At 34.4% G+C, this 25299-nt stretch overlaps 2 protein-coding genes across 2 annotated transcripts; one reads left to right on the top strand and one right to left on the bottom strand.

Moving 5' to 3' along the window:
* Positions 1 to 201: 201 nt before the first annotated feature.
* On the bottom strand, positions 202 to 23782 carry LOC106133827 (facilitated trehalose transporter Tret1). Its single transcript, XM_060953847.1, has 15 exons — positions 23646 to 23782; positions 8496 to 8613; positions 7281 to 7385; positions 6780 to 6982; positions 6308 to 6463; positions 5971 to 6054; positions 5621 to 5708; positions 4796 to 4926; positions 4502 to 4625; positions 3685 to 3770; positions 3090 to 3158; positions 2529 to 2627; positions 2102 to 2247; positions 1370 to 1490; positions 202 to 1289 (listed from the first exon to the last, which is right to left on the bottom strand). The coding sequence occupies exons 2-15, from the start codon at positions 8611 to 8613 to the stop codon at positions 1203 to 1205; spliced, it is 1617 nt and encodes a 538-aa protein (XP_060809830.1). The 5' UTR covers positions 23646 to 23782; the 3' UTR covers positions 202 to 1202.
* Positions 9522 to 22259, top strand: LOC106133761 (uncharacterized). Its single transcript, XM_060953759.1, has 7 exons — positions 9522 to 9713; positions 11415 to 11693; positions 12514 to 12671; positions 13433 to 13691; positions 16618 to 16734; positions 18885 to 19018; positions 20075 to 22259. Exons 1-7 carry the CDS (start codon positions 9522 to 9524, stop codon positions 22119 to 22121), a joined length of 3186 nt encoding a protein of 1061 aa, XP_060809742.1. The 3' UTR covers positions 22122 to 22259.
* Positions 23783 to 25299: the final 1517 nt, after the last annotated feature.

Below are 25299 nucleotides of genomic sequence, written 5' to 3'. Positions count from 1 at the left end.
TAAAAGGTAATACAAACTGAAGTCAAACCATTCTTTTTCCAAATTAATCTCCGTATAAATTATAGATAAAATTTCTGGAAGGCAAGAGGGGAGGCATTTGGTCAGCAGTGAAACATGAAGTTATTAATGTCCTCCTTCTTACATTATCTTATTTGTGGGATAGCAATAATTACATTTTCATAGAAATTTACATTTTATTTTATAAATACAAAACATAGTGCAATAATTCCTCAAAATTCTGTAGTTTATTTACATTATAGTGGAAGCTTTTACAACGGCAGGTAGACTAGACGATGGTATTCGTAATAAGTATAATCACACAGTCCTTATTTTTATCACATTTCATCACTATAAAAAAGTTACATAAATACACCATATTTTAAAATTACTTATTATTTGTACATTTTATTAGAGTCTATATTAGTTACGTAAGATAACAGTAACTCACTTAAAAACCATTTAACTTTTGGTAAAAAAAAAGTGTTCAACCTGCCTCATTTATGTGCATTTTGAACTTTATTAGCAGGCTTGTTGCTGAAATTATGCTGTGAGGGTACCTGTTGTTAACTCTTTTTAAAAGAAAATAAACGACGCAGACACTTGGTTCTCATTGCGCCTATATTTATTTACCTTGTCAAGTTGTCATGCGTGTTAAATTTATTTTTTTCTCAAGCAATACAAATTTTAAAAAGTACTTTGTTAAAAATTTTAAATTACGTTATGAATCAGAGGTTATTAGTCAACAAACAAATTAAACCTATCTGGAATAATTAATATGACTAAATATAAATAAAGTCAATTTTACCGAAAATTATTGTGATTTCTAAAATGTAAATGAAGCAAATGAAAACCTGTTTTACACCTATAAATCCCTTTTTCATATTTCGAATAGAAACTAACATTTTTTTTATTATTACAAACACATCTTTTAAAATTAATCCTAACATACTTCTAATAAATACACTTTTTTTAAAATTGGTTAATGTGTTTAAGAGTTATTGCTATTTTTAAAAAAAAAATCGAAATTTTTGGCTGGTATTCTAATACCTAATCATTTTCGAGATAAATTCTAAAAATTAGGTTCTTCAAAAGTGTGCAGCCCTTTTTGTGACGTAACTAGGTAGAAGTAACACGGAAGATGTTCACGGTTCTCAAACATTCAAAATCATTGCTACTTGTTTTTATAAAAGTAAATTCAATCTTTATAATTTAGAGATGTCGGGTTCGAAAGATGGATTAATGGTTCCTTTGTTCTCAAACATAGACGAGATTTCAGTTTTCGGCCGCTTCTGAAACAGAAATATAAGTTAAGTACTATTAAAACTTCTAAGCAGCTTTTTTATATTCAGTTTATTCAATATTTATTTACCTTGGACCGATATACTGCATTTGTTAACCTTTTCCTTCCAGCATAGTGATCCTCTATTTCGTTAAGCGTTTTACCTTCTGTTTCAGGCAATATGAAGTAGAAAGCAATGCAACCTGTTAACCTGAAACGCAATTGTCAGTTATTGTGTTACGACTCATGTTTATCCTAAGTTGATACATGAGAAAAACGAGAAATAGGTACTTTTCAAACGTTTGTAATAAAACATATTAAATAATAAGATAATAGAAATACATATTATAAAAAATATATACATAAATCGGAATATTACCGGACAGATCATGAAGATTGAGCTAGTCTCAAAGACACGGTGTTATAGTATATTTATAATTAAAAAAAAAAAGGATTCCCGCGGCTTCATCGCATCATAAATCCTTCAGGAATGGTCGTTTTTCCCGGGTGAAATATACCCTCCAGTCTTCTCTTAGCTTAATTATATAATACATAAATATATACCTACATAAATATGTACGGGACAAATAACATAGATTGAGTTAGCCTCGAATAAGTTTGAGTCTTGTGTTACGAGATACTAACTCAACAGCCTAACTAACTCAATATTTTTAATGTTTATGTAAATCATAAACATTAAACATATTAAAATTTACTATATCTTCTACAGGGATAATCCAGATTTTTCGTTTTGCGCGGGATGGAGTCGCGACCGTACTCTTGTTATATAAAAAGTCAAGTAAGTTTCTGTATTTTGCTTACCCCACAATACCATAGAAACCGTATGTGCCCCACACAGCAAAGCGGTCTACCATATTGATATACATTTTATTGGTGAGGAAACCGAAAACGTAGCCGACAGCGCTAGCTAAACCTGCTCCGCCTGATCTTGTTTTTGCACTAAACACCTGTGGGTAAAATAAAGTTCAAACAATGTTTTTTAACTAAACTAACTTTTTACAATTACAATAACAGTAAAGCCGTAATTAAGAGAAATACAAAAATAATAACGGTGTCAATAATTACGGGTTTCAAGGCCCAATGTAAAAAAAATAAATTCAAAAATACACATTATCACGTCTTTATCCTTTATAGGGTAGACAGAGCCAACAGTATCTAATATATATTATACTGTTTGCTTAACTGTTTGTTAAAAAGGAATGTTAGTACTATTAAAAAGAACCCTTACCTCGCCGATCAAAATCCAAGGTAGTAGTCTGATACCAGTGTGCGTTATCAGAGCCAACAGCATCAGGAGGGTCATGGGAATCCACGAGTATGGGTTGATCTGAAAACAATGAATACCCCAAAGCCATATCAAGATCAAAATCATAAACATCAATCGGATCGATCAATTTAATAAGATCTTAAGAAGTGGTAAGAACTTTAAGCAGTAAATTTTTGTCGCAATCGATAGTTACCACCACCATCAGTTACCAAAACTTTCCCCGTCTATCCCATTAGTCCCATTGGGGGAGTGAACCTATTTACCCACTTGTATCTGAATTCTGAGTTTTAATTTTATCGGCTTTACAACTGAGCCGGAAACAGTGTGTGTTGCAAGACATAGGCACATAATTTCTTTAGTAACAAATTCAAATTTCTACTTGCCTAATATGAGTATCATAAGGTCTTAATCTTATAACAGATGTTTCATTATTTACCCTTTCGGATATTACCAACACACTTTTATACAGTAGACATTTTACTAAATGTTAATGAGGGAAAAAGAAAAAAATAAGTTATTTACCACAACGTCCGGTGAACTGCCTGAAGTCATATTTGTCATGTTCGCACTAGAATGCAACGTTATATCGTGCTGCAATAAAAAAAAAATACATTTGTTTTTTATTTTGACGGTTACATACATATAATCACGTCTATATCCCTTGCGGTGTAGACAGAGCCAACAGTCTTGAAAAGACTGAGAGGTTACATTTAGCGGGATAACTTACCTACCTGATGATGGAATTTAAAGATGGAAATAGATTCAAATACTCACAGGTATGGAATCGGTTCAGTGGTTTTAACGTGAAAGGCGTACAGACCCAGCTTTCACACCAATCAATACATAGAAACCAAAAACAATTTTTGGAATTCTGATCTGTCTGTCTGGATATGTTATAGTTATAACTTTCATATATCTACATTCACACTAATTGGTAATCTGTTACTATTTCTTTTACCTACAAGAAGAATGCGAAGTTTGTCAGCCCTTGCCTTACTTGCCTATATCTTAGAAAAGATTTGAAGTAGTCCAATTCTAAAGTGCCGGGAACCACGCGGCACATACAAATGAAATAAGAGGATTAAAGTAATCTTTACATGAGGTATGTTTGTCTTACAGTTTTGATGTATCCGTCATAACCAGCGACTAACAAAGCACATACTCCGGCTGCTCCAGTGGAGAAGAAGGTTAAGGGCCGCTTCCCTGAAAAATTAAAGCCAAGACTTCAAAGAACATTGCATGCATTGTAAATATAAAATATTTTATTTCAATCCATTCTAATATTATAAAAATAAATTTACTCACTATTATGTGTATTCACTAATTATTCGATTGAAATAAATATAATACCTAAACAAATGCGAGATAAATTACACAAATTGTGCTAGCCCCAGTGCCGTGAAGTTCCCGGCACCAATACAAAAAAAGAATAGGACTACAAGTCTAAGGACTACCTTAGACTTGTGTCTAACTTAGCAATTCTGTATTTTCAATTCAATTATTTATTAGGTGATAAGTAGTTTTATAGAAAAAAGTAAATTTTTCGTAATGACCTGACCGGAGATCAAACCTGCGACCTGTTGTTCAGTGGCAGAGATACTACACAGCCTTACGAAAAGCAGGCCATCAAACCCTCAGGAGAACGTAAATTTTTATTTGATGGAAAATCCCACGAAATGACGACTCGGTCAAAGAGCTAGTGTTTTAATATGATATATTATTGCGTGGTTCTCAGCAGTTTAGAATAGAAGCACTTCATCTCTTTCCAATAAAATTGGCACAATCATTTAGTGCAGCTTTAACATGATCCTCTGAAAAGGTCAGACGGGGGGGGGGGTGCGTCCTGTAAAAACCTGACTTACCCAATCCAGTGTCATGGTCAATAGGCGCAGAGATGTGTGGATTGGCGCCAGGGGGAACAAGAAGCTACCGACCTGTGTAGTGGACCAGGAGTACGCAAATCACAGTTCCGCAGATCTGAAGAACGCCCAGAATCAGCGTAGCATAGTACTTGTTCAACGGCGCTTCTAGCATTTGAAATATGGATACAGCGAAGGTCTGAAACAAAGAAATCCGTGTGATATCACATAGGCTCACCAGCAAGTTATAATTTACCCAATATCTGTATCTAAAAATGAGTAAATTCAACAGTTGGCTAATTGGAACAAGTCAGGTTAGCCACTATTAGATTAAAACTTTGTGTGTAAGTTTTTGTTTTACTATATTACCTGAAGAGTAGTCATTCCGCAAAAATGTCCAACAAAAAAACTGTAGCTCACGAGAAGGAAAGGAAGAACAAAGCCCTTATCTGTGTAATTAGATATTTTTTCCAAAAACGTTTCTTCATCTTCTGATTGGGCTGAAAAAATAATAATTTTTTTGCGGTTATATTTTAGCTTGATGACATGATGATTGTCTTTATTACTGTAGTGTTGTTTAAATCTAGTAGACACCAAACTAAAGCAAAACTATATCATCATCATCGTCATCATTTCAGCTGTAGGACGTCCACTGCTGAACATTGGCCACCCCCAATGACTTTCATCTCGCTCTGTTGCAGGCGACCTGCATCCAACATTGTGGACTGCACCAGATCATCGGCCTATTTCGCGGGGAGCCATCCTACGCTGCTACAAAACTGTGTAATGTTAATTTTAATTAGCTTATTAATTTTAATTAATAGTAATAGTAATTTTCATAATTTTACACACAATTATTTTGGCATTATAGGTTATATACCCGGAAAGGGATATAGACGTCACTCGTTACTCACTATACTTGGTATTGATAAATTGTCAAAGACATGGCGATTAGCATGTATCAATGTATTATATATAAATACTTATATTTTTTATTAGTTAATATAAAAATAACAAAATATATTAACTTGAAGCGTGGCCACATATATAAATAGCATTTAAAGCTTTCTTTATCATATTGTTAACTATTTAAAGCTAAATAATAAAACTACGACACATCAACGGCGATTGTACTCATAAAAATATTCAACTCGCTTCTTATTTAGCTCCATAACTTAAGTGTGTAATAATCACCTTTTTTTGTTTTAAACAATGCTTTAATGTCTCTTAATTCTTCTTCCACTGCGGTAGCGTCTGTCCACCCTCGTAGCCATTGTAAACTCTAAAAATTTTGATTTTGCATTTAATTTTAACTAAATCAAAAACCCATGTTATACAAACTGGTAGGCCAAAACCTAATTAATTGATATTTTTTTATTTTTAAGTACTACCCCAGTCCGACCCCCGGCCGCAGGGAAAGTGGTTCCATAAAGGTATAAGTACCTAATAAAAAACTAATAGACTGCATTATCTTTAAAAATAACTATGATAATATATAGGTAAGACGAGCTGAGATACCTACATAAAAAAACGTTGAGGGATACCTTTTTTGCGTCATTATAACGTTTCCTTGAAACCAGCCAATGTGGTGACTCTGGTACAAAGCACAGAGCTATGACAGCCAATACCTGTAACAGGAATTGGTAATTAAATAAATGAAGTTAAAGGACGATATTTTTATGATATGATATGAGCTTTTTTCAATACTTACAAATTTCAATATGTACAACATAAACAGTTTAAAAATAAAACGAATTATTTTTAAACTACCTAACTAAAAGAAATTTGTAATGCAAAATCGGTCAGAACTGGAAGATCGCAAAGTCTATCAAGTCAGCCAAATAAAAATACCTTTTATAAAATAAAAAATGATGTAAGTACCGTTAAAATAATGTTGACCAAGGCGACAGTCCTCCAGTACATAAACAGGCCGAAGAGGAACTGCGTGAAGACTCCTATTATAATGCACATGGAGCTGGTGGCAGTCAAGGCCCCTCGCAAGTGTGGTTGTGTGATCTCCGCTACGTATGTTAATACCTGGAATTTTACATATTAGTTTATATAACTATCCAGAAATAGGAGAAACTTCGATGAGGTTTCAATAAATATAAATCAATTTTATTTTCATGACTAAAACATAAATAATACATTCACCATCACGATTTGCAAATGGGTACATTGTTGAAACATTATGTGCCTATTTGTGACGTCAGAAGAAAGATTATATGCGCCGAGATAATTTAGAAAACGTTCATAGTTTATTCTTAATATATGTACCTATACATATAGGTACTATGAGAGTTGAAGTAATTAAATATAAGCTCCAGTACATATTTAAAATATTCCTACTTACAGGTGCTTCTAATATTCCTCCAGCTAATCCCGTGAGAATTAAGGCACCGTACAAATGTTCAGTAGTAGAGGAAAAATGGAACATAAGCCATGCTATGAAGAAAGGCAAGTTAACCACTTGCATAGCGCGTCTGCGGCCCATTGGAGAGGTGACCACGCCGGAGAGCGCGCAACCCAACGGCACCACGATTAGATTTAACGAACCTGGAAAATAATATAAAATGACATTCAATAGGTTAACCTGACACACCACAAAATACTTTATATCAATGGATAATAGGTAAAATAAAGCAGTACTGCAATTGTATTAGTTACTTGTACTAAGTGTAAACTAAACAACTACGGAACCCCCATAATGTGCGACACGCACTTGAACAGTTTTTGTTTTTAGCACGTTTAGCTCGCTTCACTCTTGAATCTTTTATGCTGCCCACGCCTTTATTTTACGCATACTTTTGATTTTCATAGCTGTTTACAGAATCAGCTTGTATAAATTACTTACTTATCCATGATACTTCAGAATCCGTTAAATGCAGTTCCTCTCCCACGGCCGGGGTTTTCACGGCTGGAATGAGGATCGTAGGAAATCCTAATGTCATACCATAACCTGGAAATATATTTAATATTGTTAGACATGTACATCTAGGTACTGAACAGGTTATTTACGCTTCGCCGTTAGACATAAGAAATAATACCAAACCATGTTTAAAGTAGTCAATATATTAAGTAGGTAGTTAGTTAAATAAATTAACTAACTAAACTAGTTACCCGTTGGTTTGTAATATCTTTATTGCATAGAAATTTACACAGTAACAGAAAATAGTAAGCATAGTTATAAAAGATACAAATCACTTGCAATGGCGGACTTATCCAATGAAGGGATCTCTTCCAGTCAACCGGCAAGTCACTGTGTTATTAGCAACAATATAATAATATACTAACAGAAATACGGATAATAGACATATACCTAGCTACTAAATATATATATGTACATATAAACTTATTAATAAATAAACATACATAAACTAAGATAAATTGCCTGACGTTTGATCTAGGTGCTCAACTGGACAGGAACTTAAATACATTATTTTTAAATATTTTGAGGGTCTGTGCTATTTTAGTGACAAAGGGGAGAGAATTCCAAAGCTTTGCAGCCTTTACGGAGAAAGATTTAGAGTAGGAATGGAAAGAGTGTAAAGGCACACATAGAAGAAGTTTATTGTAGGATCTTAGTCGATTGTCCGGTTCACGGAAAGAGAATTTTTCGTGAAGATACGAAAAAAAAGATGGATTGAAAAGAACATTAAACAGCAAAGAAAGAATATGGAGATTCGGCGAGCTCTGATGGGCAACCAGTTCAATTGATCACGATATTTCGAAATATGATCGTATTTCCGGAGACCGAAAATATATCCTATACAAACATTTTGTTAACGGTCCAGTTTATTGTGAACCTGTTCAGACGGATCCAAATAGACTATGTCAGCGTAATCAAGATGAGGTAACAAGTGTGAGCTAGCCAACATAATTTTAGTTTTAAGAGGCAAGAAGTTTTGAAGTCGTTTCAAGACGTTGTTAAAATACGTCAGCTAACTAGTCAATCTCTTTTATGTGCAGCCATTTAGGTATATTCATAGCTTGGATTTATTTGGCTAAATTCATAAAAAGCATAGCAAAGAAAACCAAATAAAAATAGTTTTCCAAGTAAATTACCTACCCAACAACAGCAAATTTTTGACGCTCACTGCAATGAATTGGGGAAGTGCAGTCCTGAAATTTTTCGCGTACCCATACTGGCTTGTGTGTCCATCCATAGATTCTTGTCGAGAAATCATCTGAAATAGGTAGGTACATCGGATCTTATCAAACAAGTTTCAGTGAGGCTGTTCCAATTTCTTTGAGCTGTTCACAAATTTTGTCTCATTTTCTTTCTTTCTTTCTATGTATGTAGTCTGTAAGAAATAGAACACAAGAACACAATCTCTTATCAAAATTCTTGAATACCCCAAAAGAATGACTGCATATACGCACCAAAGTAAATTTACCGTATTACCCACTTTTATCGAGATTTGGGAAAATTTGCTGCAAATCATCCTCTTGGGTTGGCTTGAAATCGGCATAATATGACCACGATCAAAGAGTGGGTATTTTAGTATTACCAGTTACAATTAAAGAACATGGTATAACCATTGATACATGGCCGAGGTAGGATTTAAACCTGTGCATTATTTGCATATACTACACATAAGTACATTTGGCATTTACACGTTTACCTACATTCACTTTTATTACAAATTTTATAAGTGCACATAGTATCTACATATATAAACGCGTGTTTATAAACTTTCCGATGGTATGGTAACCTTGTCTAAGGTTGTTATGTTTTCGATCTGATTTAGGTATAACTTACACAAAATTATGTTATATTATACTAGTACGTAAGTATGATAAACTTGTTGGGTATTTTATTTCATTAGAAAATAAAAAAATTTGTTCTTTTTGTACTTATTTGGTAATTGATAATTCCTTCTACTCTAAATACATATCGAAATCTATGTTAAAAAAGGTGAGAGGGTTAACAATTTAGCCGCTATATTCAAATGATAAAAATGTTTGTTAAATTCAAGTTATATTATTACTTATATAAAGTTGTGTATTCATTCTTTTTTGTCAAGAATTTATTAAGAAATGTCAATCTGATTATAATAAGATAAATTAATATCGACCACGTAGATTATGCAACATGTCGACAAACATGTCTGCGCTTAGTATTTTATTTTGGTGCATTTTTTTAAGTGTCTACTTCTCATTAGTACAGAGCAAAGGATTAATGCTTTTATATCGTCCTAAGGACATCAGTAATGACTGCATTTTGTCTCATCATCTTAGATACGACATATCTTTTGGCATGGGGATGGCAGATACTATCACCTTGGTGAGAATAAATTAAGCATACAGGATATTTTTTTTATTTTCTATTTATGAAATTACCAATTTCACTCCGTGAAACGTACGATTTCTTCTGCTTCTTAAAATATTTCTTTACAGTACCTACATTCAGGGATAGATAGTGTTAACGTTCTTATATTTAAGTCTCTCCGAAACTACATTCATTTCCGTATTAACATTATGGAAATGTTATGATTAGGGTTTACACGAGCGCCAAAAAACAAAACGTTTACTTACATCACAATTAAATACTTTTTTTTTACGTGTCGAATGACCTTCGTCTACCCGGCCGGCTACGGAAGCCGGGCGGGTTATGTGGGGCTTGAACCCACTAAAACCACACGGTGCCGTCGCCTACCGCTTTGTTGCCAAGAGCATGATCTGCCCTCGCTCATATTCCTGACGCGACGGCCGCTTCCAGGGCGGCCGCTTCCACGGCGGCCGCTTCCACGGCGGCCGCTTCCACGGCGGCCGCTCTCCACGGAGCGGCCATCGGGGTGACCCGTCGGCCTTTAATTCTAACCGCTAGGAGAGGGCGCGCCGGGCACAAGCGCGCCTTCAACCCAGGGCCGTTTCGGCGGAATCCCGTTTCCGCCACCCGACCGGCCCTTATTGTGGGGGCATCAGGTGCAGGGCGTATGTATCCCACTGCGCCCAGTGCGCCGGCGGCGTATGGGGAGGTCGGACGTATCCTCTCTCACCCTTTCCGCCGCCTCTTTGCTGAGCATAACGCTCTCCGCAAAGGTCTGCACTGCTGTCCACGCTGTCGACCATCTGTCTAACGAGAGCCGGCAGAGAGAGGTCGTCCCCCACGACCGCGCGAAGCTCCGCACGGTCTTCGTCCCAGGCTGGGCAAACCTCCAAGGTGTACGATTACAATTAAATACCTATAAGTTCTATACCTACTACAGAAATATGAGCAAGACGCTGCTATAAAAAAAGCTATAAAAACAATTGCTTATAGTAAACAGGTACAAACGACAAGGTTATTTAAGATTTAGACCTTGCTTATTTCGATGATGACCATCAATATAGCAAGACGTCGGCACAAAGTGAATGTCTGTTGCATGGAATCGTTGACCTTGCAGTTCATCTCGTATATATTTATAAGTATTATTCATGGAAGTAAATACTCTGAATACCTACATATCTTTGAATGAGTTAATAAATTTTATACTACTAAATGATAGACATAGTCGTACATAAGTAGTATAGTGCCGAATCCAGCATATTTTTCAATAAAACTTAGGTCCTACTTACTTCATTACATACGAGTATTACCTGTCAAAAAGTGTCAAAGAAATTACCATTATTGCTACAACCATGGATTTATTTTCCGTTGACAGAGTCAATTAACTAGCGACTCGCCCTGGCTTCGCTCGGGTAGCATTATTGATTTTGATACAAAGTTTCACCGCCCGTTTTAATATTTTATAGGTTTATTTTTTGTATTCTATTTTAGGACGCGGCTTTTTAACTACATGCAAACCAAAAAAAATTCATTCGAATCGGTCCAGCGGTTTAGCTGTGAAAGCGAAACTTACAGGCAGACTTTGGGATTTATATGATTGTAATATACTTAGTAAGGGATAATAGGTATTTAACCTTATTCCGATTAAGTGCAATGTATTGGTAAGTACAAGAATAATGGTTAACTTTGGTCGTCATAACGTGTTAATTTCGGCAGGTACTAAGAACACAAAGCCAGTTGGACTACCAGTGTGTGATTGAAATAGTGACCGACATTCACATTCATCTGTTAGTGGTGATTCGATTCCCCAATGATATTGGGAGTAACTGCCAAATAAATCATAATGTTTTAACTATCTTCAATAGGAATGTTTGCCAAACTATCTGCGAAGTTATCGGAAATAGAGAAATTTTTACACCCTACTTTATAATGTCTACCACACGACAGATTAAACTTCATTTTATGAGCAATAGCAGCATCAATTCTGAATTAAATGTAAGAAACATTTTTTATTTATATATTTATACTTAATTATTAGTTTCTCATACATATTTTTATTATTAGAAACTATTAATTATGCAGGTAAATTTCGAAAAATTAACCAATGAATACCTACGGATAGGTTGTATCTACGTTACACCTTTAGTGGAACGGTTGGTACCTGACGGTATTTAAAAAAGCTCTTAAGGATTTAAAGATGTCAACTATTGTCTTAAGTTTAGAAATGTATTTTCATTTTACAGAAATAGCTAGTTGGTAGTCATGGCATGTGTGATAAAGTGAACCGAAACATACCGACGAAGGGTGCATCCGCGAAGAATACGCAAAGATGAAAGAAATGAGAATACCTAGAATATGTTTCGATCGGGTTACGATATGTTTATAAATATATTGATTATAATAATCATATAATGCGTATTTTATTTATTTGTTCATTTACGTTCAGTTAAATGTATAAAAGTCGAAAAACGTCATCATTAAAGTAGGTACCTACCTAACTTATTTTACAAGAGATAGGTGATAACATGGTATGAAGAGAGAGAAAGAAACAGGTCTTTAGTTTTGGACTATTGGCACGATAGTAGCACGGCATCGATTTCATTTTCCCGATTTATAGTTAAAAACGAAAATGACTTTGTATGTTTTCTTTTATTGAATAAATAGGACTGTTCTCATGAGTTTTTGGTTTCCTTGATTTAGATTATTAGACCAAGAAAACAAAACTTATGTTCAGCTGATCGTGTACGTGAGTACGTGTAAGTACCTACGTGTACGTGTTTAATTTTTTTATACCTACAAGATGTCAAATTTCCAGGCCACTCAGTATCAGATAACAGCCACTGCTGCTCGCTTGAGACCTCTGAAGGGCTGTAGCAAAGACAACGAGACTTTGTGTACAACGCTAGAGGATGAGTTCTGCTTCACCAGCGGCGTGGTGTGTGATGGCATCAAAAATTGTGGCGTACCAGATTGGTTAGCACAATCATTTCACGTTTACCAGTTACAGTCTACAGATTAACCCTTTTGTTTTGTTTATTCACTTTTCCCGGGGCTATTTTCTCTTGGGAAATTCCATAAAAAATAGTCCTCTTATAGACTCTTGATCACACAATACACAAATATCAAGATGGTCTAGGTACTCTATAATTTTCGTCAAAACTGTTCGAGTAACTTAAAAAATGTACCTACTGATACCTATATGGAGAAGGATCTTCAAGAGTAACTTTTTAATGCCATTACAATCGAAGCCTCGGACAAAAGTCTCGAATTAATAAAACTAATTATTAGTAGGGATGAAAAGTAAAAATTAGTAGTTGCAAGGCTTGCTGTCTATCAATTTGTTCCTAAACAAAATCTACCTCGCCACGATGACAACCAATTTGGTACAAGGGAGAAGCTATTATCTGACCACTATATCTATAATGATCGTGCTCTAGCACCGTTTTGTATTGTGATATTGGTGTCAGTGATGTGGCCAAATGGACCACTAACCTTGCATTGTTATTTTCACCTCATTTAGATAACAAAATATCTGTGCATCCAATTGTAATAAAAGCCGGTGACAATATGTAACACGCATACTTAGAATATAATACGAACATACACATTGTTACCAGCCATCGAAGTAAGAACCTAACACAGTGTTGAAAGAGCAGCAATAAGTACTCAAACCATTTGCAATGCAAAAAAATCTGGACCAGCTAAATTTAAATTTACTACGGAACGGTTTACAGGTTTGATGAACGAAAGTCGGAGTGTGGTATGCCCGAGGAGAGGCTCTCCTACGCGCCTGTGGTTGCTGTGGTCGCTGCAGTGCTCTGTGCACTGATGGTAGTCGGTCATTTTATGTCGCGATGTCTACCACCCCTCACCAATACATTCTTCATATTCAACACTAATGAAGACAATAGACTTTGTATAGACCCAGTTTTAATCCCACCAGATGAAGGTCCCGCGGAAGAGATTGTTATTAAGAGATCTTCCCTCATACCGGTAATATTATTTTTTTTAGTTTTAGTCGTTTATTTTATGACATCTGTTCCTTAAGTTCCTAGCACTACAAGTAGATACTTATACCCTGGGTATTCTGTTACTTTTCTATAAAACATGACCTACGGCTATCTATGGATTACCTAAAATGGACAGTTTTTCATAAGAGCTTTCACAGTGACACCGCTGGCAAAACATCACCACAACAGTTATTCTATTATTTATTTTACCGCGTATTGTGAAAAATAGTTTCTAGTATAAATTTCTTAAATAAATAACTAGGTTAGGTAGGTAGTAAGTAAATGCATTTGACCTTTCTTTAAAAGTCGACAACGTTTGTTTTTGAAATTAAGATAACAACATTATCTATATCACACAACTAATAAAACGTCTATTGAGTGCCTGAGTGAAGATGACTTATTATCAGGATTAAATTAGGCACGTCTGGTAAAAGATGAGTCTGAAAATAATATGTTTAACTATAATTGTTGACTTTATATTAAGCTAGCAAATATCGCTGGATTAGATATTTTAAAGACCGCATTGTAAACAATATGTGTTATGATTTTTGAAGATTACGTTTTTTTAACTAAGCGAAATAGTGGTATTATTAAAGTAAATATATTGTGTTTGGCAACTTTATTACGAGATACACGAGTATTATTATTGTAGGAAAAAGGTCTCAATTTTCTTTATAAATTTATAATACAATGGTTAAGATGGTTTGGTATAATAGATTGAAGATGAATACAAGTAGGATGACAAAGCATATATACAAGGAGAGGGTGAATGGCTACGTTGAGGGAAGAAAGCTTAGATGAATTGAACATACTCTAACCAAATCAGGAAATCCTGGCGAAAGGTAAAGGACTCTTGAAAGTGGGTACATTATCTCAAATAGGCGAGCTTACGTGAAGAGGGTTATTACCCTTAATTATTAATTATTATTAATGGGCATGAAATAAGTATGCAGGGATCGTGGCATGTAAAATATACCCTACTAGCGGCCCGCCCCGGCTTCGCACGGGTGGACATATTTTTGTGTTTTATATTTTGAAATAAATTTATTTCAAAACAAATTTATGCCTATGTCACTTTTGAAGGTCTATTCTATATCTGTGCCAAATTTTATCAAAATCGGACCAGTAGTTTTTGAGTTTATTCCACACAAACATACAAAAATACAAATCTTTCCTCTTTATTATTAGTGTGGATATAGGAAATATGTACCCTCTGCTTACCCCTAAAAGAGGCGTAATTTTATGAATGCATAAGTATACTAATAGGTAACTATTCAGTAGGTACCTAGGTGTTTTCGACTAAGCCAACCCTCAACTATCCTATGTAACGGAAAATTTATGCGGATACGAGTAAAAAAGATAAACACTGATTCCAACATACGTGCGTATACGTACGTGCCTAAACTATCATACATTTTGGAGTAGTTGTTCGTCTAGCCAGATAAACGGTCAATATAATTCTACCTCTTAACCATCTTCATCATCCTTTGAGTTATATTAACGAAAAAGGGTCTATGAAACTTTAAAATATTATCATTAGGTTAATGTTTTTGGAATTAGGAATTAAGCTTCTACGTGAGCTCGATTTGTTGGTTTGGAGGCTCAGGTCAGGTCTTTATTTTTATAAAACGACGCTTCTCGATGTCCGTGCTACCGCAACTGGCTTGTTAAAAGCATAGAAATACAGCTAAATATTATTCTATTTTTAAACGGTTTTATTTAGCTCACCCCGTTTGTTTTATTCTTGGGTCAAATTTAGTAATTCAAATTTCACCCTCTTCCTGTCAACCGATTAATCTGAAATTTTGTATACACTTTGGATTTTGGTGACAATATAATTATGTTTATTCATTATCATTATAAATTCAAGATGGCCGCCGTTACAAAATGGCGGATAATTTAGGTTTCATTAATCCCATCAATATGGGTATCAAATGAAAGGGCTCAACAAGCAGAATACAATATACTATAAAAAATTGAAATCCAAGATGGCGGCCTCTACAAAATGGCGGATAACTTAGGTTTTATCAATCCCATCAACATGGGTATCAAATGAAAGGTCTCAACAAGTAGAATACAATTTACTATTCAAAATTAAAATCTAAGCAGTGGGATAAAATGTAGCCTATGTTACTCCTGAAGGTTAAGTCTATCCCTGTGCCAAATTTCATTCAAATCGGTCCAGTAGTTTTTGAGTTTATTCGTTACAAAAACAAAAACACTAAAAACTAGAAAATAAAAATAGGTAAAAAAACTTTTTAAGTTAAACGGTTTTATGTTAAACATACATTGCAATGTTTAATATAAATGTACTAAAAACCAAAAAAATAATAAAATAGATACAGTCGTGGGAATTATAAACATATGCATAGACTAGACTAAAATAAAACCGTGGGGCACGTCAATTGTCTACAATCGTTGATTAAAATGTTTGTTTTGTAATGTTACACTATAATTAGGCAGTTGTTCAACCGACAACGATGGACGTGTGATAAGTAGGGCTAGAATGTGGAAACAAGTTAGCAAGCTCGATTAAGCGAGTTTTAGGGTTTCATAATGTTGAGCGAGTAGTACTTTTATCATAAGTTTTGTCGATTAAAGACAAACTAGGAGCAGTGAAACGATTCCTCGCTAGCCAGCAAAATAGTAAGTAATTTGCGCACCGTCTGCGGGCCAACTGCCTAACGACGAATTAAACGATTCTTCTATCGCACATTAAGTCTATAATTTGTAGACAATTGACGTGCCCCACGGTTTTATTTTAGTCTAGTCTATGCATATGTTTATAATTCCCACGACTGTATCTATTTTATTATTTTTTTGGTTTATAGTACATTTATATTAAACATTGCAATGTATGTTTAACATAAAACCGTTTAACTTAAAAAGTTTTTTTACCTATTTTTAAGGTACCAAGTTCGAGCAGTTCTGAAGTTGAAATAGGTAAAAAAGAATTGCTGGTCACAATTTCTGAAGATGCCAAAATATCGAGCAAGAATTCTTCGCCTAATGATCCAGGTACCACGGTATGTTTCGTATCTTTCTCCTGGCTTTAGTCCCGGTTGCATACTCTGGAAAGGAGGCTGGAATATGCCTTTTACCATGGATCCTGGATTGGGTGAGTCAGGTATGTTTAACAACAATGAAACTTAACTTGGATTAAAGGTGAAAAGTCACGGTTTTGATATAATTTATAAATAGAAGACATCTTTCTTAAAAATTAATAATTTCGTCGAAGTAAGTTCATCGAGATAAATATATGCACATTTCTGTCCAATTAATTATAGTGTATATCTACCTAATTAACAGCGTGTACATAAAGATTATTATTATTTAATTTAAGCAGACAAATGTTTTAATTTAGTTTGTGTTTTAGAATTTAAAATAATTATATTTTATCTAAATTTTCCTGATAAGAGATGATGATATCTATCATACCATACTTGTCAAATTGTGACCAGCTGTTAAATCAATTTAAAGTCATATTGGGCACAACTTAGCTGTTGTTATCGATAAAGTTAACTTTAGCTGAATTGAAAACCTAAAATAAAAGTGGCAAGTTTACGACAATACCGGCCACCCTCAGAAAATTAGAGAAAGTAGCCATTGGCATAGTAAAAAAATCATAATATAAGTAATAAAGCATGTGTAGTTTCTTTTGGACTTGTGGTTTCCGGCAGAATAGTAAAGAACTCCACATCTTTCTGTGAATGTCGTAAGGGAGAGGAAAAGACAAATATCAACATTTTGCACCAAAAGTTTAAAATTTATTTAGGTATAGCCACAAACGTAGCCATGATTGCATATATCTATCACGTCTTTATTAAATAATAAATTTATATTATATGTGGAAATGAAATTCAGAAATAGTGCCAAGTAGGGCTTGAGCTCCGGAATTCCGGTTTTAACAAAATTCCGGAATTCCGACATATTTCAGTATCGTTTGTAAATACCGGAATTGGATGAGCAAAACCGGTATTTCGATATTGAAAAAAAATAAAATAAAAACGCAGCTTGAGTCGCGGCACGTCCGCGTAGCGCGGCACGTCCGGCGCCGGCCGATCAACTTAGGAATGTGAAAAAAAAATCGATTATGGAAAAAATCGATTAAAAATCGATTTTTTTTAAAGTAAAAATCGATTTTTATACTTGATTTTTTTTAAATTAATAATCGATTAAAAATCGATTTTTATAATCATCCAATAAATGCACTCCGAAATTGTTTTTGTCTTCTGGCTTTGAGCCCGGAACGCGAACTGCCAAAGAATACTATCATAGCTCCATAATATTACATTAACGCCATCTGTGCATTCTTTCTGTGCTCTTAAAACAGTTTAGATGATTAATTTAATCAAACATTCTCTAGATGGAATTAGTCGATGAACAGTATTTTACCGACATTCAGTTGATATTTTATTCATTATTCGTTGCTGAAACTTCATTTTTCAAACTTGATTGTTATAAACTTTAATTTGTGTTGATTATACAGGGTGACATTTAAAACAACTGCATCCTTTTAAACATAGACTATACCCATGCTTCTGTGCCGTTTGAGCCTATTTTTATTTAAATTAAACTTCATAATTTTCACATTTAAAAAACCCTAAAAAACTACGTCACACGCTTTATTAAGACCAATACTACAAAAATAATTTAAAACTAAACTTGTAAATAAATGTCTGAAAAATAAATTATTTTTCAAGATCAAGATCAAGTAAAGTACAGAGTTGTCGAGATCGCTCAGCTGAATGCATTGTGTCATTGACCTCTGAATCTTACGCGTCGCTTTTCCGCCGGCCGGAGTGATATTACGTATTTAGGATCGTGGATTTTGATACTTTTATTTATTTTCGTACTTTCTGAAATATGAACCGATATTTTTTTCGTTTTACGTTTTTAAATATCCTTTAGATGAGTCACACTTAACAGTTAAATTTATGCAGTTGAATTAAATGTCACCCTGTATAAGAACTTACTGATTCTGTTGTTTATTTTTAATGAATAAATCTATTGATATAATGTATATGGCGTTTATTTTGACATAAATTGAAAAATTTGGAAAAAATCGATCAATATAATAAAATCGATTATTTTCTTAAGAAAAATCGATTATTTGTTAATCGATTTTTCATACTTAAAAAATAAATCGATTATATAAAAATCGATTTTTTATCAGCAATGTCACATCCCTAGATCAACTGTCGCTTCGGTTTGGCCGATCCGCCCGCATCGCCGCCATTTGAATACGGATCGTTACAAGAATCACACGCGAACGAGAACGATCGAACGTGTAATAAATACATTTAAAATGTAAGTTTCAAGTTCTTATTTTACAGAATTAACTACATTCAATACTTGTTCACTTTTAAGTAAAATATTGATTTTATTTCATTGGTCGACAACGGTTCACTTCGTATGTATGTAATATATATACGGGACGCAGAGACAACCTAATGTTTGGCAAAAACAAAGTCGTAAGAAAAGAAGTGACTAAGAAACCGTAAGTCTACGTGTGTGGTTACTGGTGGTGTTTATAGCATCCAGGGTTTTTGCTTGATTTTGCTTGCGCATGCAATGTAAAATGTTTTATTTATATGCTTATTGGTGAAATGTGAATGTGACGGAAACGGGCATTATTTGTTTGCAACTTTTGAAACTTGCTATTCCGTACTACTCAATGTATGGCCATTGGCCATTGCTTAGTTTGTTGCGAATTACTACTAAATAACAAAAAAAATTGGGTTTTGAAACGTATATCAGAATAGTCATGCAAAAAATAACACAATTATCAGGTTTATTTTCTGGTCATTAATAGATCTCAGTTTGATTATTGTATTGCACGTATATAACGTACGCCCGCACCCGCACCTAAATATTATCGTGTTGCTAGGCATGCCGCCTTCGCAGCACGCGCGAACATGACAGCGTTGCTAAGCAACCGAGCCGTAGGTACCTCGAGCCACGCGCGCTGCTGTTCAGTCGCTCGCGCGGCACGTAGACCTAATCCGCGTTCAACACATTCGGCGAACTTTTTGCCGAATTAACGTACTTACATTACTTACGTTTTAAAATGAGCCGTGTTTTTACTACATACAAAGTAGGCAATGTATATCGATTCATGGCGATGCCGGACGAACGCGTAGAGCGGGCATAAGTTATATTATTTAGTCGCCATTGAGTTTTCATTTGAGAATTCGAATAGGGTGGTTTTTATACTACTAATATTCTAAATCGGCGTATAATTTTACAGAATATAGTCGCATGATATGTAAAGAATGGCACAATTTGTTTATAACAAAGCTTTTCTTTCTCTATCGATACGAAATCTTATAAGTATGTATTAGTCAGAAATTTATTTACTTTCAGGTCACTATCAAAACCCGCACAATATTTGGAATTTAATAAAAGGAAAGCGGACACATCAGTTTGGAACCATTTTCTTAGGGCGGAAGATGGGCAATCCGGTAAATGCAAATTATGCTTTAAAATTTTAAAATGCCACGGTGGTGCGACAACAGGTTTGCATGTACATTTGAAATCTACCCACGCTATTGATCTGAAAGAGAAAAAAAACCTTTTGCTGTCTCAATCAGAAACTCAATGTAGTACTTCCGTTACTCCTAGCACCAGCAACAGCATGCCCAGAGCAGCAAAAAAGCTTAAAATGATCACTGCCTTTTTTGACACATCTCTAGAGCTGGCTGTAAAAGTGTCAAGGATGGCCGCTCTTGATGGCATTCCTTTCAGTAAATTTTGCACATCTGAAGACCTTCGAGATCTTTTCCACAAATGTGGATATAATTTGCCGGCGTCTGGTAGCGCTATAAGAGACATTGTACTTAATCAGCACAAATTCTTAAAAAAACAACTCCGACAGCAAATTTCACAAGATAAAACAAGACGATATTCTGTATCGCTTGATGAGTATACATCAATCCGCAATAGACGTTACATGAATGTTAATTTACACTCCGATAAATTTAAGGATAACTTCAAAAATCTCGGCCTTGTGAGAATTGTAGGCAGTATGCCTGCAATAACAGCATACCATTACTTGAAACAACATCTTAAAGAATTTGCTGTTGATTTGGACAAAGACGTTGTTTGCTTAACATCTGATGGGGCTGCAGTTATGGTTAAAATGGGGCGATATTACAAGGGCTACCATCAAATTTGTCTGGCTCATGGCTTACAGTTAGGAGTGATTGATGTCTTATATAAAAAAGAAAACAGTGAATATAATGAAAGAGGTGATACTGAAACGAGACAGGAGGATTTTGTGGCCATGGATATAACTGATATTGTTGATATATCTGCTTCTGAATATGTAGAAAATGAAGATCAGATATTAGAAGATAATGACGATGAAGATGACGAAGAAATTGGAGGTTTTGAGATTGAAGGGGCCTCTGTACAGCAAGAAATGGAAAAAAGACAATTAAACTTTGAAAATGTTATTGAAAAGATTAGAAAGCTGGTCAGGTCAGTACGAAAATCAAGCTTAAAAAATGAAGCCATACAAAAATACGTAGTAGCAGAATATGGAAAAGAACTGAACCTCATTCTTGATTGTAAAACTAGATGGTCAAGTTTAAGCGATATGATTGAAAGGTTTTTAAAGCTCAGGTCTGCTATCACCAAAGGATTTCTAGACTTAGACATAGTAGTGCCTGTCAATGAAGAAGCAGTAGCAGTACTTAAAGCTTTACACGAAAGTCTTCATGTCGTTAAGATAACTGTAGAGTCGCTTTGTCAGAGAGACGCTGATTTGATGACGGCCGATACAGCTCTTAAATTCATGTTAAAGTCTTTAGATAGTAACCAAAACGGTAACATTAGCAAAAATCTGGCACAAAGCCTTAGGAACCGCATTAAGGAAAGACGTCTCCCTATAGCATCTGTTTTGGTGTATCTTTACGATTCAGAAGATTATCACGAAGACAACTTTGACCGTGAGACATTTTCTAAACCGACAAGCAACGAAATGTTAGAAGAAATTGTGAAAATAATTAAAAGGTTGGACGATTCACTAAGCCCGGAAGAAGAAAACTGTGAGAAGTCTGCTGAAGAAAACGTGAATGAAGAAGCACAAGGAATGAGTATGAAACAAAAATTACAAGAAACTATTCAGAGACGAAGAGTTACTATGAAAAGTAAAAAGAAAACAACAAATATTGATCTGGAAAGTTTGCTAAGAGTTGAAATGGCGGTATTTGAAAACGGCGGCGGAAGAGGTCAATATCTGACTAAATGTTTCGAATATTTAAAAACAATTCCACCTACCAGTGTGGAGGCTGAACGCGCGTTTTCAGCAGTTTCAAACGTTTGTAGCCGTGTGAGAAGTTCGTTGAAAGACAACAGTTTAGATGCACTAACTTTTTTAAAATTTCATTACCAACAGAAGTCTATCTGAGCTGTGGGTAATTTTTATTTAATTAGTAATTTTATTAAAGTAAATAGCTCTTTTAATGGTTTTTTATTTCTACTTATAACAATAGCCCTTAGTTTCATTATAATATAGTTGTATGCCATTTTAGAAGGAAGCTTCAAATTCCGGAATTCCGGAACTGGATTGCTTAATATCAGAACTCAATTCCGGAATTGAAAAATGATCCGATATTCAAGCCCTAGTGCCAAGTGACAACTTGCTAGATCAGTGATTAACATTATCCTTATGAGAGAGAATTTTGTCGCTATGAGAGAGGCAGAATACCTATATGACGATAGACTTCGTCAAATATTATTCAAATAAGGCATTCGCGTATTCTATTGCAATCCATATAGCTATTATTATACTGTCTAAGATGCATATGTAGGTAAATATACAATTTACACAGTATGTATTTCAAATAGTTAATAAAATAAAATGCTAGCTATATATTTATCCTTTAGGGATTTTGTTTTTGTCACCCGCTGATTAGTATAATAATTTACAAAACATTTAAACTTTTTATTATGTTGCAGGATGAGCACAGTAGAAGAATCACAGTTCGAACTGTGTCTGCCAGAATTCAAAGAAAATTGCGGTCTCTCAAAACAAAATAAAGGAAAATATTTTTTTAAACTAAGTCTGTTTTCAGTGCATTCACACACACTTGAAGGCGAAAAATTAATATGCCGATTTTATTTAGATTTTAGAAACAAATAATATTTTAAATCGTTTGTTATGTTTTATTGTACCTAAGTGATTACTTGAATACCTACATACCTATATCTTCAAAGAATCATAGGCTTTGTTGTTTAATGATTGTCAACATTAATTTGTTAAAGATTAGATACAGTGTGCTAAATTTCACGTTTTCTACTAATAAAGTGTGAATAGGTAATAAAAAATATTCAAACTTTCAAATTCACTAGAACTTAGATGTAGGTGAACGCATAAACGGAATATATTATAAGTACAGATTCTGATAATAAACTTATAGTAGCTTTACCTACATATCTACAATCTTACAAAAATGGGTTCAAAATAGATACAGATCAATCTGATCAAAATATTAAGTACTAAAGTTGCGGGGAAAACACTTTTGATAAATCTTAGCAGCAATAATGCACATTAAAAACTAATCAATGATTGGAGTGATAGGCTCGCAAGGTACCTAGTAGTAAATATTTTGAAATTCAAATCACATGCAAGGCTGTTGAAAGTATGTATAAGGCAAATATGAATCGCTGTATCGAAAGCACATAAAATAGCATATAAATCAAAATATTTTTGAGTAGGTAGAAATCCGTAAAAATTGTATTTAGATAAAAGGAAATTGCCACAAAATGAGGAAACAGTAAAGTTATAGATAAACATAACTACTGTTTGTCAATAACCCACACGAACATTTTACGCAACCCCTAATGGGTTCTTAAAATTTACCAGTTTAACATTTCAAATTGTTTCAATTGCGATACCGATATAAAACTTAAATAAATTATAACCACTTACTCGTACTTGGTTAGATGCTAACTAGTCAGGTTGTGTCGATGTTTTATGGTAAAAAATGTCTAGAAAAAACACGAGCGACTCAGAAACCGCGGTGACTGTGACTGGTGGAAGTATAAAGCATGAAGTGCGATTGTATCGTAGTGGGTATAACTAGCACCTACATTGAGGTTTGTGGCCAAGTGCAGTGAATGGACAAGGCACGCACAGGGTATGGCTGCGACAACCGTCTAAATCGTACGCATAGCTTTTTGTCTTGTCAAAACGATTGTTAAATATCTAAGTATATAATTGATAGATATATTCAATTTACGTGTGCCGTCAGACTTTCTTTTTCTTAGATGCTTAACATATTTAAAATGGATTTCATGTACAATGATCATGATCCTATGAGAACATGTTTATTTTATCCCATTATTGAGGACCAAATAAAAACCTAGTGATATTTTAATAAATACCTACTTACAAAGTTGTAAATATCGCATTTTTCATTAAATATTATACTTACGGCGGGCGTAAGTATGGTTACTTGTAAGTGTACCGGTGTAGTCTCGGTTGAAAGACGGCAAGCATGTCTTGTGATACGTGTATACTGTAGTATCCGGAAGGTAGGTAATAAACATATATTTTTAAATCAACTGTAAAATGTTAGAAAAATTTAATGTATACAACAAAATAGGGGTTTTGGTGGAAAATAAGCGCGATAGATATTCCTGCTACTGGATACAGGAATATCATATCGTCGGTATTTATTTCGGGTCGGCCCTCGTCCGTCTTGCTATGTGCCGTTGATTTAGGTTAGGTTAGGTATTAAATAAGATTAATGTCTTTAATGAAGTACCTATTTTGTTGCGATTTCACATTTACGGATCAATATTTGGACAATAGGTACTACATGGTGTAGTTCTCTCTGGTTTTGTGGAATATTAAGCAATATTTAAGTAGGTGATGAACATTCCGGGTGGTTTAATCGTCGCGGGGAAGGTAGATCTAGATAGGTATATTAGCAGAAGATTGGGTAAACCGACGATCTGGTCAAGAGTGTTGGAAAAATGTGTGAGGGCAGCATTGGATGTTACCGGATTGAAGAATACCTACATATAAGTATTATTCCGATTTCTATGATCGCTGCCTGGTTTTACTTTATTAAGTAGGTACTTGTATACTTATAGGTATGAAATCACAGTACCTATGTAGATACTCAAATGCTACGAGGATAAATAAAAACATTATGAACTGTAATTAAGTAGTCAAAATCTGCAACCTCTTTGAATAGGTAATTAGCGTACATCGTGTATTTATTTGCATCATGAATAATGATGTTCGTAAGTAAATAATTGTCCCATCCCATTGTCATCATCAAACAATTTTCTGTTATTATTTACGCTTGGGTGGGATTGTTGTAGACTGTTAGTAGGCACAATAATGTAAAAATAATCATTAAGTACCTATCTACGTAAATTGTTGCTAATTACCTATTTGTTTTATTTTGTACTACACAAATTAATGAAAAACATTAAACCGACATTTTACTATAAGACCACTTCTTTGCTTTCCCCTAGATATTTGTGTTTGGCCTCTTCTGTTTCACATTAAAACTATTGAACCGAGAGAGAACATATACATAGGTAATACTCGTATAGGTACCTAACAGTAA

The sequence above is a fragment of the Amyelois transitella genome, chromosome Z (assembly GCF_032362555.1).
Source record: "Amyelois transitella isolate CPQ chromosome Z, ilAmyTran1.1, whole genome shotgun sequence".
Classification (NCBI taxonomy): domain Eukaryota; kingdom Metazoa; phylum Arthropoda; class Insecta; order Lepidoptera; family Pyralidae; genus Amyelois; species Amyelois transitella.
Note: the sequence above shows the minus strand (reverse complement) of the source record. Positions and strands in the feature narration are given on the sequence as shown.

Excerpts from the sequence above, each read along its gene's own strand:
- LOC106133827 (XM_060953847.1), bottom strand. The coding sequence starts at position 8,613 with ATGATTTCTCGACAAGAATCTATGGATGGACACACAAGCCAGTATGGG. Across the intron at positions 6,055-6,307 it reads TGGTCAACATTATTTTAACG|GTATTGGCTGTCATAGCTCT; the intron begins GTACTTACATCA and ends TTCCTGTTACAG. Across the intron at positions 4,927-5,620 it reads ATTGTTTAAAACAAAAAAAG|CCCAATCAGAAGATGAAGAA; the intron begins GTGATTATTACA and ends TTATTTTTTCAG.
- LOC106133761 (XM_060953759.1), top strand. The coding sequence starts at position 9,522 with ATGTCGACAAACATGTCTGCGCTTAGTATTTTATTTTGGTGCATTTTT. Across the intron at positions 9,714-11,414 it reads TGGCAGATACTATCACCTTG|GTACTAAGAACACAAAGCCA; the intron begins GTGAGAATAAAT and ends TAATTTCGGCAG. Across the intron at positions 12,672-13,432 it reads AATTGTGGCGTACCAGATTG|GTTTGATGAACGAAAGTCGG; the intron begins GTTAGCACAATC and ends AACGGTTTACAG.